Source organism: Sus scrofa, chromosome 5 (genome assembly GCF_000003025.6).
Source record: "Sus scrofa isolate TJ Tabasco breed Duroc chromosome 5, Sscrofa11.1, whole genome shotgun sequence".
Classification (NCBI taxonomy): Eukaryota; Metazoa; Chordata; class Mammalia; order Artiodactyla; family Suidae; genus Sus; species Sus scrofa.
In genome coordinates this window covers 79127871-79146756 of record NC_010447.5, presented here as the reverse complement: position 1 = coordinate 79146756, position 18886 = coordinate 79127871, and the positions used below count along the sequence as shown (strand labels likewise).

The window sequence follows — 18886 nt, the reverse complement described above, 5'->3', positions numbered from 1 at the left end:
GCAGTGGTTTCTAAATCTTCTGTTTTCAGTTTCTTTCAATCATAATTTTTTTTGTTCAAAATATTAATAGGATTTACATCCATTAGGCGTAGTGAGTATCATGCCTAGGGCCATTTTTGTGGCTAATGAAGATGCTTTTTTCTTGTTAAATCAGAAGAAGAAGTTAAATGTAATGCAGACTGGATTATATTTGTCTTTATAACTATAATCATAAAGTATAAATTTTAATATTTTTTAATCAAAGAGTGGACCACAGTGGCAAAAAGCCTGGGGCAAATGAAAGTCATAATGTGTCCCTGCTCTTTACTTCATAAATAGTGCATTTAACTTTAATGGACTTTGTTAAATACAGAGAACTTTATTATGCTCTGTCTTAACTGTTTCAAGGCAATTCTGTGAGATTTAACAGGAAATTATTATTCTTGGGATAAGGAATTTTATTCCCATTTTTGCCTGTGGGAAGTCTGATATTAAGGGATCTTTTACAAGGAGAAACCAGGAATAAATCAAATTATTCTTTCTGATTATTAGCTCAATGTCTAGGCTTAGTCTATGGGAATAAGGAACATTTTTTCTACTTTGATCTTCAGAGTTTTTCATCTGCTCTTAACCTTTCTGCCATTTTGGCTGCTTTCAATACAGAAATGTCTATTTATTTCATGTCTTTGCTCACATTCTTCCTCTTTTCAAATGTCCCAACTCCACTGATGCAAATTTGAGTGGGCCTTCCAGTATACCTTTCAAACCTGCTTGTTTCCTTACAGCCTGTCTTGACTGCTCTCTCCTTTAGTCCACAGCTCTCTGTTCAAATCACTGGGCTCCTTGCTCCCAGTGATGTTATAGTCTGAATTCTGTTTCTTTTTTCATATTAAACATGTATCTCAGTTTTTCCTCCTTGATAATGTGGGCTATAACATAACAAGTCACAACAGAGCATTTGTCTGGCTTGGTCCTCACTCATTCTGTCCCCACCCATTAGCTTTTGATTGCTTCTCAAATTCTTCTCAGATTATAGTGGAAGCTTCTATATGCCATCTCATTTCTGCGCCGGACAAGGCCCCTTGACGACTCTCAGCACAGCCTCATCCTTTCACTCCAGTGATCCCAGTTGCACTCATGCCAGATATTGTTGTCCATCAATGGTACCGTGCTGCCTGTTTGTGTTGCATAGGAGCTAGTGCTGTTGAATTTCAAGGATGCTATTATCTACACTCTGTGCAGTCAAGTCACTGCAACATCCTTTGATGTTCTCTCTGTTTTGTATAATACACAAGCACTTTTGCCATAACAAGCCATTTCAGGGAGCTCTTGCATTCATGTTGTGGAAACATTATTCTTATATTTTCCAAGGAGGGTCAAAGTGAAAAGAGTCACGCAATTTTCTTTTAACCTTTTCTTGCACCTTCTTTTTTAATTTAAAGCTTTTTAAATTAAATTTATTTTTATTTTTATTTTTTGCTTTTTAAGGATACACCCGTGGCATATGGAAGTTCCCAGGCTAGGGGTCAAATTGAACGTACAGCTGCCAGCCTACACCACAGCCACAGCAATGCCAGATCTGAGCTGTGTCTGTGACCTACACCGCAGCTCTGTGCAATGCCAGTTCCTTGACCCAGTGAGTGAGTCCAGGGATCAAGCCTGCATCCTCATGGATACTAGTCAGGTTTGCTTACACTGAGCCACAATGGGAACTCCATAAGGAATAAACCATTTTATTATTTATTTATTTATTTTTGGCCACCCTGTAGCATATGGAGCTTCCGGGCCAGGGATCAGATCCGAGTCAAGCTGTGAACTAAGGCATAGCTGCGGCCAGATCCTTAACCCACTGTGGTGGGCTGGGAATTGAATCTGTGCCACAGTGTTCCCAAGACACTGCCTATCCCCTTGCACCACAGTGGGAGCTCCTCTTGCATCTTACCCTAGGTGTCAGCTGTGTCCAAGAGGACCAGATGGTTAGTGGTTTATATTAATGATGATACTAAGAATCATTTTGAACCCTAATTTCTGGGATTAGGTGCTATGTCACTGTCTTATGTGAAGAATCTAGCCTCACTTGGACATTTTGAGGCTAATTTACCAGTATTCTATTTTTTTTCTTGCTATTTTTTAAGGGCTGGCCCTGTGACCCTAAACCATATGGAGGCTCCCAGGCTAAGGGTACAATCGGAGCTATAGATGCTGGCCTACACCACAGCAACGTCAAATCCCAGCTGTGCCTGTGACCTACACCAGAGCTCACAGCGATGCCAGATCCTTCACCCACTGTGTCCTCATAGATGGTAGTCAGATGTGTTTCCACTTAGTTACAACAGGAACTCCCAGTATTCTATTTTTGTCTGTGATTCCACAGTCTGATCCCACAGTAGGCTTCTATGCTCACAAAAATAAATAACCTTGCTCATTCAGAGAGTCCTGTTTCTTACCCTTCCAGCTTGCTAGCAATCTATCACCAGGTGTTAACTTCTATCAGAGAAGCTTAATTCTCTTTTCACTAACAAATCCATAAGCCCAAACTGAAGTCCATCTTAAACTCAAGTCTAGGTTACCTGTGTGCCAGGTCAAACAGGACAAGTTTCACCTTTGTGTGTCTTCAGGATATTAGCTTAGACCCAGTGATGAAGCATAACCAGCTGGAGAAATTACTTTTGAGGATCCTGCATAGATAAAATTGTAAATACTACTGAAAGCACTATCTTGAATCTCTACAAGCAAACTAAAATGAGGAATAGAAGCCAGTCTTTCTAAGAATTTAGATATTTTAAAGTACTCACTGATATGGCTATCTTGAAAATTGATTCCATTTTTCCATTTTCATTCACAAAGGGGGACCTGGCCACTGTGTCCACAGGGACTTCAAGCTCCCAGTGAATCATTTTCTGTCCTGCCCTTACATCCACATTTTGTATGAAGGAAGGTGACAGCTACTTCTCTCATCTGATTGTCAAGTTATCACTAAGAAAGGAATCTCCCTCTCCCTCACCATCCCTAAATAGCACCTCAAACTTATATCTGAGATTTCTTTAATGACCAGGGTCAACTCTTTTCATTTAAACTCTATAATTAAGCATAAAATAAATAAAACGTGCAGTCATTCTTAGGGAAGATATTGGCTTCATTGAATCCTGTCGTATAAAGGACCGATGGCAGATTTAGAATATTTTGAGCGAGAGCAGGAAAAGACTAAAGAGAAAGTCAGGGAGGTTGGTCCTGGAGAAGTACGGATGTAAAAAGAGGATTTCAGAAGTGTCTTAGATAAGTACCTGAGTCACCATTTTGCCAACACAGACATTTCCTATCCATGACACACTTGGCCATTTGATCAGTTTTTCTGAGAAAGAGATGATGATATGTTTATGATTTTATGGTTCTCAGAAGGTTCACTAAAACAAATATCTTCCCTACTTCAGCTGTTAATAGAGAAAATCACAGATTTATTTTACCAATTTAGGGTTAAGCCCAAAGGAGGAACAACTCTGATGGAGATATTATCTTAGTTACCCGATCTTGCCCAAGGATCAGCTATTTGACAGCAGGTTTCTATAAAATGAGAGATTTTCTAGGTGTCTGGCAAAGAGCCTTGCATGCACTGCCTGCTTAAAGATGTTTCTGAAATGAAGAAATGAGTGAAGGGTGTGTGTGTGTAAGGTCAGGATGGACAAGGTGATTTGAGGGATCCAGTGGGCTGAAGGGAAACATGCAGACCCTAGGTGCCTGGGGGAGGAATCTGAATTGGGGAGAATATCAACCCTAGAAGCAGGGAGGACCAAAGTCAAGCATCATCCATTTGAAATAATTGTCACAGCTGTCCTCTCCTGTGCTCTGTCATGCTATTCACAGTGTCTCTGTGGTGACTAGATATGAAGGTGACAATGGAGAAAAAAATGACTGCAGCTCTCCTAACTGGAGTACTGAGCAAGTAGATAAGTAAGCCCCTTACAACAGTGCAATATTTACCTCTGATATCCTCATTTCATTCCAAGCTTCAGCTTTCTGCCGTCTTTTAGGATCCTGAGGCAGGAGAAGATTTATGCTTATGCTTTAAATTGTCCCTGTCCTCAGTGTTAAGCCGAGAGGGAAGAAGGACCTTTCTGAGGAGGTGTCCAAGGCAGCTGTACAAATGCAGCATTTGTACAGATATCAGAGTCCCAACCAGGGGAGACAATGTGCCCAGGGGTGGGATATTTCCACCTCTTTCTTGGGGATGAGGAATGGGTGGAGCCTCTGGCTTTAGGACTAACAGAATAGATCATGAACTGGTAAGAGGTGGAGGTAAGGGAGAGGATGTCAAACATGCACAGAATTTTACAGAAAAATAGGGGGGACACCAGAAAATCAGCGAATATACTACCTTTCTCTTGGATCTTCTTGGAGGAGGCAGCTCCACATAGTCTGTCTTTTCCATCATGGGTAAACAAGGCACAGGTCAAGTCTCCCTCCAAGAGAATCTCTGTTACAAGCGTCTGTTTCTTACACAGCAGATAGCATTTTCTCTTTGCCATCAGCTAGTGAAGGAAAATACCAAAGTTCATGCTCTGGAAGCACTGGGTCTGCCAGAAAATCAGGATTATTCTGATGAATAACTTAAGCTAGAGTGCTATGGTTCTGCAATGCAGGACACAGTGTAGCTAGATAAGGACTCGTAAGTCAATTATAATCCATTTTTTAAAAAGATAAGGACAATTTTTTAACAACAGGTATATATTTCATTAAAACCTTATCACCTGATCTCAGGCGCAGCAATGTGCCTTTTCTTCATTAATTTCCTCTGTGACTCTAAATACTCTTTGAAGAGTATCACTTAAAGAAAGCACTCTGTAACAGAACCAATCAGAAGGCCATGTGTGCTTTTGTGGCCAAGGGCTGGGTTTGGCACCCAGCAGAAGCTAGGCCACTGCCCTGTATTCCCTGAAGTCTCAGCCTGAAGCCAAGATCTGGACTCACTCACTGTACAGTTTCAAGTTAACTAGAAAGTTAAACTTAGTACGAGGCATAGGGAATTCTCTCCAGGGCAGTATTTGGAGTTTCTGAATTAAGGCAATTAGTTAAAACCTAGAAGAGAACTCTTATTAGGCTCAGGGGGTGGGGCTAAAAAGAGGGAAAGGGAGAATAATAAAGAGATTTAAAGAAATATTTATCTGCTGAAAAGTTGACATTTTATCCTTAGGCTGAGAATGCACTTTAGGAATTGTCGAGAGGGCCAAGCTATGGCACAGTACTGATCCCAGGTACTGTGTACATGGGTGTACACAGTACACCCATGTACATTTTGAGTGTACATTTGAGTTTTCCTTATTTTCACAACAGGATTATCTATTATAATAATTAAATGAGAAGAAGTAACTTCACCCTGAGAAAACTAAGGATTAAGTTTCTATTCTTTGCATGTAATGAATTTTTAAGAGTTTGTTAAAGAGAAATAATTTAAGTATAAAATGAACTATTTTTGATAAATCATACTATGGGTTTATAAAATGTCTAGAGTCAAAATTTTATTTCTTTTATTTCTTGTTTCTTTTTTAGGGCCACACCCATGACATATGGAAGTTCCCAGGCTAGAGGATGAATGGGAGCTGGAGTTGCAAACTTAAGTCATAGCCACAGTAACACCAGATCTGGGCTGCTAAATTTCCCTGTGCTGTACAGCAGGTCCCCATTGACCATCTGTTCCATGTACAAAAGGGTGCCTTGGCCGTTCCCAGGTCCTTCTATCTTGATCGTCAGTAATTGATGCAGTTTGACAGCATCGATGATCCTTTACTTTTTCTCTTTCTCCAGTAACTCTGGTTTTGGATCCTCTGAATGTCACGCCTGAATCTAAAGACAACTCTACCTCAGTCCATTTGCAGTTTTCACTTCCTTTCTATCCTATAAATGATGCTGCCCCACAGTTCTGTCCCTGGAAAACTCTTTCCAAACACAGTCTTTCCTGGCATTATTCACCATTGTGATTTCAATGACCACTCATGTGGTTATGACTCTCTGGTCTATATCATTAGTCCAAACTAACCTCCCGACCATAGTCCCACCACCTGTTAAACACACATCTCAAATGCAACATATACAAAAAAGGGTATATTTTCATACCTTTACAAAACAAATATTATTAAACACCTACTATGAATCAAGCATCCCATAAAATCTATTCTCCATTATATAATTCATTACGTATTTTTCTCATTAATAACTGTGAAACTCTCATCGTTCTGTTTGTGGCACCTGACTGGTGGCATAAACTAAATTATAGCACTAAAATTTACTGCATGAAAACCATGTTTTGCCTCATCTTGTACAAGTCACTTTTATTTTCTCATTTAAAGAGCTAAACCAGATCAAATGTTTTCAAACATATTTCAGTCCTGACTGCATTATTTTTTTAATCTTACACAAAAACACAAGCAAATAAAATTGATTAAAGTAGAACTTCTCAGGATTAACTGGTGGCTTGAGAAGATCTAGCCTCACTCACTTATGCTCTTCTTTTCCCTGTCTCACAATAAGGCTACACAAAATCGCTACTGCTCAACCTGCAAGATGGGTCCTATCTCTCACTCACTCTGGTCAAGCCCTAAACTGCCAGAAATTTCAAGGGCCCTTACCTTATTGACACTCATATTTCCAGATGCAATGTTAGTCACGGATCAACATTTTCCAAAAACCACAAAAATCATACTAAGTTGGTCTTTATTACAACGGGTGACGTTGCTTTCTAGAATTGAAATATTTACTTTTTGACATGCCATCAGCTGTTAAGCAGTCAGTTAAGTTTGGATTTACCTCTCTCAAAGGATGACTTTTAAAGATAATGCCCATTTCCACCTAGGAGGGCTTAAGAGAATGAGCATGAGCACATCTTATTCATTCTGGGATCTCGCAGTGCCTGGCACTCACTTTGTACTGAAGAAATGGTGAATGAATAAATGTTTTATTGGTATTTGCATAACTTGGGTTAATTTGGGTTTTTTTCTTTTGCTTTGTTTTGTTTTTTTTTTGTCTTTTTACCATTTCTAGGGCCACTCCCTAGATGATAAGCTTCATGGTGTACCAACAGATTTTAAAAAAATGATTTCATCTATACATAGAACTTCCATATGACCCCACAATCCCGCTCTTGGGCATCTATCCGGACAAAACTCTGCTTAAAAGAGACACATGCACCCTCATGTTCATTGCAGCACTATTCACAATAGCCAAGACATGGAAACAACCCAAATGTCCATCGACAGATGATTGGATTCGGAAGATGTGGTATATATACACAATGGAATACTACTCAGCCATAAAAAAGAATGACATAATGCCATTTGCAGCAACATGGATGGAACTAGAGAATCTCATACTGAGTGAAATGAGCCAGAAAGACAAAGACAAATACTACCTGATATCACTTATAACTGGAATCTAATATGCAGCACAAATGAACATCTCCACAGAAAAGAAAATCATGGACTTGGAGAAGAGACTGTGGCTGCCTGATGGGAGGGGGAGGGAGTGGGAGGGATCGGGAGCTTGGGCTTATCAGACACAACTTAGAATAGATTTACAAGGAGATCCTGCTGAGTAGCATTTAGAACTATGTCTAGATACTCGTACTGCAACAGAACAAAGGGTGGGGGAAAAATGTATACATGTAAGGATAACTTGATCCCCTTGCTGTACAGTGGGAAAAAATAAATTAAAAAAATGATTTCAGTGACAAAAATCAAGGCTAAGAACTTATTTAGCTGATTCACCTCAAGGAGCATCTGGAGACCATGGGTCTTTCTGGCTTAAGTGGAATCAGGGTTCTGCTCTAGTGTAAGGGAAAGTTGAATACATGACTTTGTGATTTGGGATTAGGCAGCAGTTTTACACTTTAACAAAAACTCATGATTCTCCATGTCCTTTACTGTAGTATTTTTACTTGAATGATTCTGAGAAAGTTGCTAGACTTTTCTATGCCTTGTTTCCTCAACTATAAAATAGGATTTCTAATACTCCCTAACTTATAGGGTTGTTGTATGAATTAAATAATACCCTTATCTATTAAAAAGTTGACTGTTTAATATGTATTAATTGTTAATAACTATTGGCTGTCTTTTTAAACTTTTTTCCAGATGTATTGAGGTATAAGTGACAAATAATTATGTATCTCTTAAATGTAATAGGAGTTCCTGCTGTGGCTCAGCGGGTTAAAAACTTGACAGAGTATCCATGAGGATACGGTTCAATCCCTGGCTTCGCTCAGTGGGTTAAGGATCTGGTGTTGCTGCCAGCATTCCATTCCACTCTATCCCCTGTGAAAGCTTCATTTTATTGCTTTTTGTCTTGAACCCATGCTACATCATTTTAGCAACCATCAGGTCTGTGCCTTCAATGTCTTTGCCCACTTGACTTTTGCTGCATTCACAAGCCACACCTACTTTTTCCATTTCTATATCTAGGACAATAACCTCCATGGAATTTTGTTTATACTTCAAACATACCTTGACCTTCAAAAATTTTTTTTCTTTCTTTTTTTGACTGCCCCGTAGCCTATGGAAGTTCCAGCCAGGAATTAGATCTGAGCTGCAGTTGCAACCGACATTGCAGCTGCAGCAATAATGGATCCTTAACACATGGTTCTGGGCCAGGGAGATCCTCAAAATTAATAACCCCTTTCCTTCTTTAACCTAACACGAGATTGCAATAGATGATCTTCCTTTACACTTAACAATCACTTAATCATTTCACCACGCTTAAAATTCTATTCATATCTGCTCATAACTTGGACACTTCTTTCAATGCTAGTGAAAATAATCTGTAACCATAATTTCTAATGTATGTGAGCATGTTTTTGGATTGTGTGAAATTTTTACCACCTTCTCCTGGACCTTGCTTCATCATTGTTTACCATTTTATCCTACATTTTTAATTTCCTAGGCTCTATACATATAAAGATTTTTCCGTAGGTAGTAACATGCTATTTTATCCCATCTTTAAAAATAGAATAAATAACTATCCTTTCTCACCTCTCTTGCCCTCAGCCTTATCTCTCTCCTATCTTTAAAGCTACCCATTCATAAAATAAAGATTCACCAACTAGGACTGTCAAGGTACACAGGAGAATAAAGATACAGTTTCTGCCTGCAGGTGGACTACCTAGTGAGAATAACAGATATGTAAACAAGTAACTATATCAGGATCATGTGATTTTTATTTCAGACAGTGTAAAAGTACTCCTAGAGCTCAGAAGATGGATACTTAACACAACTGGAGTGTGGAAGAGCATCAAAGATTTGCATAAAACAATGGACTTACTGCTAAGGAATAATCCTTGAAGTGGTATCTCTGGGTCCTTCAGGGGCTTTTATTGAATTTTATTAAAGTACAGTTGAGGAAGTTCCTATTGTGGCTCAGTGGTAATGAGACAGACTATTTAGTATCCATGAGGATGCAGGTTCAATCCCTGGCCTCACTCAGTGGGTTAAGGATCCAGCATTGCTGTGATGTAAGTTGCAGATGCAGTTGGGATCCTCCATATGCCGTGGATGTGGCCCTAAAAAGCAAAAAATAAAAAAATAAAGTACACTTGATTTACAATCTTGTGTTAATTTCTGCTGTGCAGAAAAGTGATTCAGCCATACATATACACATATCCATTCCCATGTATGTTATCACAGAACACTGAGTAAATTTCTCAATGCTACTCAGCAGGATCTCCTTGTAAATCTATTCTAAGTTGTGTCTGATAAGCCCAAGCTCCCAATCCCTCCCACTCCCTCCCCCTCCCATCAGGCAGCCACAGTCTCTTCTCCAAGTCCATGATTTTCTTTTCTGTGGAGATGTTCATTTGTGCTGCATATTAGATTCCAGTTATAAGTGATATCAGGTAGTATTTGTCTTTGTCTTTCTGGCTCATTTCACTCAGTATGAGATTCTCTAGTTCCATCCATGTTGCTGCAAATGGCATTATGTCATTCTTTTTTATGGCTGAGTAGTATTCCATTGTGTATATATACCACATCTTCCGAATCCAATCATCTGTCGATGGACATTTGGGTTGTTTCCATGTCTTGGCTATTGTGAATAGTGCTGCAATGAACATGAGGGTGCATGTGTCTCTTTTAAGCAGAGTTTTGTCCGGATAGATGCCCAAGAGCGGGATTGTGGGGTCATATGGAAGTTCTATGTATAGATGAAATCATTTTTTTAAAATCTGTTGGTACACCATTAAGCTTATCATCTTTGTCTCTTGGCCATAAATGCAGGATACCCCAGCATAATATTACTATCTTACCTTTGTTTGATAGGTTGTGTGTATTAATTAGTTTTGAATCTACTATCTCAGGACTGTCAAATCATAACTTAATTTTTTTATGGCTGATAATTTCTTTCAAGCTGCCATTTAAGTCTGATCCAGAAACTTATTCTAGTCACTTAATTATGAACTCAATGATGTTCAAGAATTTCTCAGTCATACCGAGTTTAAAACCCATTCACATTCATGCTTTTCATCTTCATATTATCTTTCATCATGTTCTACCTTAAGAGATTGGGTCTAGTTCTCTGTGCTACATACAGAGTAGGACCTCACTGCTTATGCATTATCAATGTAATAGTTTGCCTGAGATGGACTGGGAGTTTGGGTTACTAGATAAATTATTTCTTATATCTTTGTTTCTCCTCTCCTTTAATTTTTTCATTTCTCAACACTTTTCTGCTTTCTCCACATTATACATTGTTCATGACTTTAATATTTACCCTCAGTTTTATACCTATAATTGTGCATGTTTATGGATTGATTGTGGAAAACTGAAAATCAAAAGCAATGGAATAACTTATGAAATGTTATTCCCTAAAAAAATGGTAGTGTGATTTAATCTGTGATTGGCACTATATTTGTGCTGCTTATGGGGCAATAGTCTAAACATCACATTTAGGAGTTCCCGTTTTGGCGCAGCGGAAACAAATCTGATTAGGAACGATGAGATTGCAGGTTCGATTCCTGGCCTCAATCAGTGGGTTAAAGATCCAGCCTTGCTGTGAGCTCTGGTGTAGGTCGCAAAAGCGGCTCAGTTGCTGTGGCTCTGGTGCAGGCTGGTGGCTACAGCTCCGATTAGTCCCCTAGCCTGGGAACCTCTGTATACCGTGGGTGCAGCTCTTAAAAGACAAAAGACAAAAATAAAATAAAATAAACATCATATTTAAATTTAAAAAAATTAAAAAAACCTTTTCATTCTACCAATTTCTCATGATCATGCTACATTTAATGTGCTTCATAGATTTATTTTTTCTTGCATAGATTAATTTTTCCCCATGCATTCTAATTATTTTTTAAATTGTTGATAGAGGAAACCCATGCCTTCCTACATTTATACACTTTCTTCATCATATTAATTGTTGAATATGATATCGAACCTAATCCTCTCTGGAACTCCCATTAGTTTATTATAGAGATTTCTTTACACCGTGTTGATTACTATCCATATGCCCTCACCATTACCACTTCAATGCATACTGGCCCAGCTTCCAAATGTTAGTCTTGAAATTTTTTTTCCCCTGAAGCCTTTCTGTTGCTATTGCATCCCCCCATTGCTGTTAGCATCACAACTACTTGTATCTTAGTTGTGGTGGGTTGGGAAGGGAAATAAGTTGAAGAGAATGCATTGGCATATGCAATATCTTTAGCCATTGAGAGATATGAACACAATGTCAGGAAAAGTGTGCAGTTTGTTTGTTGTTGTGGAATGTAATCGGTGTACCAAAGAAATAAAAGGACAGGCTTGGTTTAGCCACACATCAACCTAAGGCCAAATATCAGAGCCAGGAGACCTTTATGCCATTGTTCAATGACACACTTTAATAAGTAAACTCTGCTGAAACCCTGCTGAGAACCATGTGGAGGTTCCCAGGCTAGGGGTCTAATTGGAGCTGTAGCCTCCGGCCTACGCCAGAGCTACAGCAACGCGGGATCCATGCCTGGAATCTGAGTGTGAGAGCAGCTGAATTACCAAGAAGGCTGAATTTACACTTAACAAATCTCTTATGTTAAATTCAGGTTCCTAATAGGAAAGAACTAGGACCCATGAGACTGGGGAAGGTGACCTCTGGACAGAAATGCTTGTGAATCTGACTACCTGATGGGTCAGAATTGATCTACTAACCCTTGCTAGATAATAATCGTTTCTCTTTGCTTGCAGTCTGTGATGGTTAATTTTATGTGTCAGCTTAGCTAGGCTATGGAACCCATTATTTAATCAAATATCAGTCTGGGTGTTGCTGTCAAAGTGTTTTTTAGATGTAACATTTATACTTGCTGATTTTGAGTAAAGCAGATTACCCTCCATAATGTGGGCAGACCTCATTCAGTCAATTAAAGTCTATAAGAGCAAAGACTGAGGTTCCCCAAAGAGGAAGGAATTCTCCTCAAGACTGCAACATTAGAGATCTGGTCTGAAATGCCAGTTTTCTGGCCTACCCTGTGGATCCTGGACTCAAGGCTACAGCACAAAATCTTAAATCTGAATCCAGCATGCCAGCCTCCTCTACAAATTTCAGACTCCTCAGCCCACATGAATGTGAGTCAGTTCCTTAAAATTCACCATGTCTATGTCTCTCTCTATTTATATCCTACTGGTTTTGTTTCTTTGGAGAACCACTAGTGTACAGAGACCAAGCAAAGCTTTCTCTGGGGTAAATGCCTTGTAAGATGTTACTTGCCCTCTGCTATCTCCCCCATGGCTTTAAGCCAGTAGCTGGGGTCAATTCCCAGCATGGTCTGAGTTGGAGAAACACTGCCTTGATAAGAGAGGAAGGGATTATTTACTAAAGCATCTGTCAGACATGAATACTATGTACCTGTAAGAAGTGCGAGAACATTCATGAAATAGATTTTTTTAGTTGTTTAGTTTTCCTTTTTATTGACGTTTAAAATGTACAAGTGAATAAGTGTAGCTATCTTAAAGAGACAGTTTTGTGAATTTTGATATATATATACACTTTATAACCACTACAGAGACCAAGTCCAAAACTTTTCATTAGCTTAGACAGTTTCTTCTTCACACTTCCTAGTCAACCCATTCTCCACAGGTAATTGCTGTTCTGACTTCACGCAATGATTATTACTTTTCCTGTGTATTTTAATTTTAAAATGTAGGTTTTATTATTAGGTATGATGAAACCAACAGGTCAGGAGACAGTTTTATTGAAAAGATTATTTGTTACTTATGGATCACGTGGGGAAGCATTTGGTTGGTCAGGAGGCAGGGAGAGAGGGGTGGGAGAGAGGAAAATGTAGGCAAGAGGCTTTATTGTGGTTTTTGCAGGAAGAGCTGAGTGAGCAGTGTAAGCAGATTTAAGATCCCTGGGGTGATTAGAGCAGGGGGATAACAGCTTAGAATATGACTGCTAAGTAAAGGAGGCAGTTGAGATGGTGGGTTCTTGATTAATTAGTTTGCATCTGAAAAATGTGTAATAAGGTGAGCTGTTAGCTATCTCTAGGAATTGGCTAGCCATGGAGAGGCAGTCTCTCCAGGGTCAGCAAGTTCTGAAGATGTCAAAGCATCAAGAAATATGAAAAATAACAGTTATTTTTACTTATTTATTTAATTTATTTTTTTGGCCACAATGTACAATGGCTTGATGTGGGATCTCAGTTCCTAGACCAGGGATTGAATCTGGGCAGTAGTGGTGTAAGGGCTGAGTCCTAGCCACCAGACCATCAGGGAACTCCGCCAATAATTTCCAGTTACAGGATGAATAAGTTTTGGGAATCTAATATACAGTATGGTGATTATAGTTATTAATAGCGTATTTTACACTTGGTTTCTAAGAAAGTATATCTTAAATGTTCTGACCACACACAAAAAAAATGGTAATGATGTGACGTGATGGAGATGGCAATCATTTTAGGTGTATCAAATTAACACATTGTATGCTTTAAATTTACGCAATGTTCTTTTTTAAATTTTTAAATTTTACTTTATTTTTAAATCTTTTTGCCTTTTCTAGGGCCGCACCTGTGGCATATGGAGATTCCCAGGCTAGGGGTGAAACTACAGCTGCTGGCCTAGCCACAGCAGCAGCAACATCCGATTCAAGCCGCATCTGCAACCTACACCGTAGCTCATGGAAACACTGGATCCTTAACCCACTGAGCAAGGTCAGGGATCGAACCCACAACCTCATGGTTCCTACTTGGATTTGTTTCCACTGTGCCACAACAGGAACTCCAAGAATTTCTTTAACTGTGGCCTACAGTTTGCCCTTTGATCTAAGAGGCTTGCCTCTGGTCTTAGGTGGTCTCTCTCTCTCTCTCTCTTTTTTTTAGGGCCACACCAGCAGCATATGGAAGTTCCCAGGCTAGGGGTCGAATTGGAGCTACAGCTGCTGGCCTACACCACAGCCACAGCAATGCCAGATCTGAGCTGCCTCTGTGACCTACACCACAGCTCATGGCAATGCCAGATACTTAACCCACTGAGCGAGGCCAGGGATTGGACCCTCAGCCTCATGGTCCCTAGTTGGATTTGTTTCCCCTGAGCCACGATGGGAACTCCGACAAAATGTTCTTTTTTTAAAAAAAAATTTATTGGAGGATAGTTGATTTACAATGTTGTATTCGTTTTAGGTGTTTAGCAAAATGAATTGGTTATACATCTATCTATCAATCAACATCTATCTCCATTCTTTTCCTCATATAGATTATTACTGTTGAGTAGATTTTCCTGAGCTTTACAGTAGATTCTTGTTAATCATCTATTTTATACAGTAGTGAAACATACACAATGTTCTATGTCAATTATATCTCAGTAAAGCTGAGAAAAAGAAATTTACAGTAGAAACATGATTAATATATTGTCTTTAACCTCGTATAAATAAAATCAGAAGTACCCATTGTTTTCTAGTTTCTATTATACAATATCTATGAGATTTATCCATATGTTGTTTGCAGTTTTAGGTAAGTTGCTACATATTTCATTATAAATACACTACATATATGGATTTACTTATCCATTCTCCAGGCAATGGACATTTGGGTTTATTATAGTTTTGATTGCAATAATAAAACTGTCATTAACATTGTGTAATGTCTTTGCTGGGTAAGTTGACTCATTTTTCTTCATGTATACCTAGGAATGTAATTATTGAGACTTATAATAGATACATTATGTGCATTTAGTAGATACTGCCTAATACTTTCTGAAGTGGTTGAAGCAGTTTACGATCTGACTACCATTGTATGTGAGTCTAATGCTCCACTGCCTCATCAAAACTTGAATATATGCTGCACTTTTAATTTAGCATTAGGATGATTCCATTTGTATAAACTAATAGTTCTACATAAAAAAAGTTTCCTTATGGAGTTCCCGTCGTGGCTCAGTGGTTAATGAATCCGACTAGGAACCATGAGGTTGCGGGTTCGATCCCTGGCCTTGCTCAATGGGTTAAAGATCCGCCTTTGCTGTGAGCTGTGGTGTAGGTTGCAGACGTAGCTCGGATCTGGTGTTGCTGTGGCCCTGGTGTAGGCCGGCAGCTACAGCTCCAATTAGACCCCTAGCCTGGGAACCTCCACATGCCATGGGAGCAGCCCTCGAAATGGCAAAAAGACAAAAAAAAAAAAAGGTTGCTTATGTATCATAAAGACCATAATGCCTAGAGTCACAGCAGCAGGGACAAACCTGAGGATTAAACCCAATACATGAGGGTGGTGTGTTAGATAGATGGGAAAAGCCCGAATGACTGTGATTATTGAATCAAATCTAGGACCATCAGTCTCCAGATCACTTGAAAATTCAATGAAACTCTTATGGGTTATATACTGTTGATCATTGTTTCTAATACTGGAAGATGAGAGCATGTCTAAAAATATATCCTATATGTATTTTTTTGTCTTTTTTGCTATTTCTTGGGCCGCTCCCGTGGCATATGGAGGTTCCCAGGCTAGGGGTCGAATCGGAGCTGTAGCCGCCAGCCTACGCCAGAGCCACAGCAACGCGGGATCCGAGCCGCGTCTGCAACCTACACCACAGCTCACGGCAACGCCGGATCCTTAACCCACTGAGCAAGGGCAGGGATCAAACCCTCAACCTCAAGGTTCCTAGTTGGATTCGTTAACCACTGAGCCACGACGGGAACTCCTATATCCTATATTAATGTGAATGTATTTTATATCTTTTAGTTAAGTTTGTTTCTTTGTTCATGTCAGCTCTAAGCATTCATTAATTTAATCCTGAGAACCTTTTCTTTTCTCTTCGCTTCTCCTCTTCTTTCTTTCTTTCTTTTCTTTTCTTTTTCTTTCTTTTCCTTTCCTTTCCTTTCTTTTCCTTTCCTTTCCCTTCCTTTCCTTTCCTTTCTTTTCTTTTCTTTTCTTTTCTTTTCTTTTCTTTTCTTCTCTTTTCTTTTATCTCTCTCTCTTTCTTCCTCCCTCCCTTCCACTGTGTCTATGGCATGTGGAAGTTCCTGGGGCCAGGAATTTAACCCACACCACAGCCCCAACCCAAGCCACTGCAGTGATAATGTTGGATTCCTTAACCTACTTTACTGCAAGGGAACTCTGGAAGGATGCTTTCTACATGATATGTGTTTTTGGTTTGCTTAACAGTTGTTAGCATATATTAGTAGTACAATCTACTGATTGTAGTATTGTTAGTAGTACAATCTACTGATTGTAATATTATCAATTTTTTTAATCTATTAAATTATTTTGGAGTGCCAATAATTTTTTATTTCTAACAGAATTTTCTTTGATATTTCATATAATCATATCATCTTCAAGTACTCATAGATTTTTTTTCTTCTTCCTACCAAAATTTAAATATCAAATATTATCTTTATATAACTGCATTGGGGATAAATTACATAATTCAGTTAAGCAATATGAGCAATATTAACTCTTCTTTTCTGATTATTTTCTTCATCTGTAGTTCTTCTAATCTGATAATCTATTTTGAAGGAGGAATCATTTGAATCTTTTATTATGAAACACTTCAGGTAGAAATTGTTGAGAATTTTATTTTATACCTTTTGAGAAATCAAATAATTTCTATTTTATTTTTAACCCAGCTTATTTTATTGTCTTATTGATGTACTTTGTGTATGTTTTCACATTTTTTTTTTCAATCAATAGAGCATGGGATTTCCAAAGGGGGTTCAAAATCAAGGGCTCCTTTGTAATCATTACCTGGAATGTTTAGGGAGGCTCTGGGGATCTCTCCTGAATCCTACTAAAATCTGTGTAGTAGGAGGGGTTGGGAACAAACTAAGAGGGAATGTTAGAGGAAATTTAATTTTTGCAATTACTTTGAACAAATATGACTTAGTTCACACCATGAAATATTGTCGATATTTCCTCAGTGTCCTTTTCACAGCTGTCTTTACTTCATTGTTTTTGAGGCTGTAGATGAGAGGATTCAGCATGGGTGTAATCACACTATATTGGATAGAGAAGAGTAAATCAAGGGAGGAACCAGAGGGAGGCATGAGATAACGAAGCATACCTGAGCCAAAGAACAGGATCACAGCAATGAGGTGGGAGGAGCAGGTGGAGAAGGCCTTGCTTCTGCCTGTGGTGGAGCTGATGCCCAGGATGGTAGAGACAATGCGGGTGTAGGAGAAGAAGATTGGGAGGAAGGTTCCAAGACCATGTAGTAAAATTGAGCAGATCAAGATATCAATATAGATGGAGACGTCAGAGCAAGAGAGAGGGAGGAGGGAGGGCAGCTCACAGGTATAGTGGTATATGGTTTGGGCCTCACAAAAGTCTAGATTGATAGCCAAAAGCACAATGATGACCGCATCAAGAGAGGCCAGGCCCCACGAGATCAACACCAGCCTCACACAGAGCTGGTTGCTCATCACCTGGCCATAGAGCAGCAGATGGCAGATGGCGGCATAGTGATCATAGGCCATTACTGAGAGCAAACAGGTTTCATTTCCTGCAGTAAGGAACACAAAGAAGACCTGGGCCAGACAACCCTCTACTGAGATGGTTTTTTCCTCAGACAGGAGGTCCTCCAGTAGTTTGGGCAGAGTGACACAAGAGAAGCAGAGGTCCACAAATGATAGATTCCTCAAGAAGAAGTACATGGGTGTGTGGAGGTGGGAGTCAGCCCTGATAATCAGCAGTATCATCAGGTTCTCTCTCATGGTCAGGAGGTAAATCCCCAGGAAGAGCACAAAGAGCAGAGCCTCGATGTGGGGGTCGTCAGACAGCCCAATGAGAATAAACTCAGTGATGGTGCTGTGGTTCCTCAAAGCCATTTGTGGAGGGTATTTCCTTGGAGTAAAATGGAAAGAAGAATGAGATCACCTAGATAATTGTTCTTATCTCCTTCAGTTCGTTGTCACTTCTTCTTTTTTTTTTTTTGGTCTTTGTTTGCTATTTCTAGTGCCGCTCCCATGGCATATGGAGGTTCCCAGGCCAGGGGTCCAATCGGAGCTGTAGGTGCCAGCCTATACCAGAGCCATTGCAATGCGGGATCTGAGCCACGTCTGTGACCTACACCAGAGCTCATGGCAACGCCGGATCCTTAACCCACTGAGCAAGGCCAGGGATCGAACCCGCAACCTTATGGTTCCTAGTCGGATTCATTAACCACTGAGCCATGACGGGAACTCCTCATTGTCACTTACCATCCTTCTCTACTTTTCCTGGTTGCTGTGTTGTAACATTTCAAATTTGTCCTCACTGTGTGTCAGTAAGAATGTTTATCCCATTTTTGTTGTTGTTATTGATCTTCAGAGAATCCTATTCCTCTTCCCTAGGGAGTTAACTGAACAAATGAATAAATCTGATTCATCTACACTTATATGGTATTTAGTTTCAGTTGGATTCTTGCTGTAGTTTAGAAATTCTTACAATTATTTGGTTTGAAAAACATGATAGCATGTATTTGCAGGAGCTGATCTAAATCTACTCTCAGCT

General features: G+C 39.4%; 1 protein-coding gene across 1 annotated transcript; it reads right to left on the bottom strand.

The window, feature by feature from the left end:
- On the bottom strand, window positions 17284-18222 carry LOC100622479 (olfactory receptor 8S1-like). The gene has a single exon (XM_003355648.1). It carries the CDS (start codon window positions 18220-18222, stop codon window positions 17284-17286), a length of 939 nt encoding a protein of 312 aa, XP_003355696.1.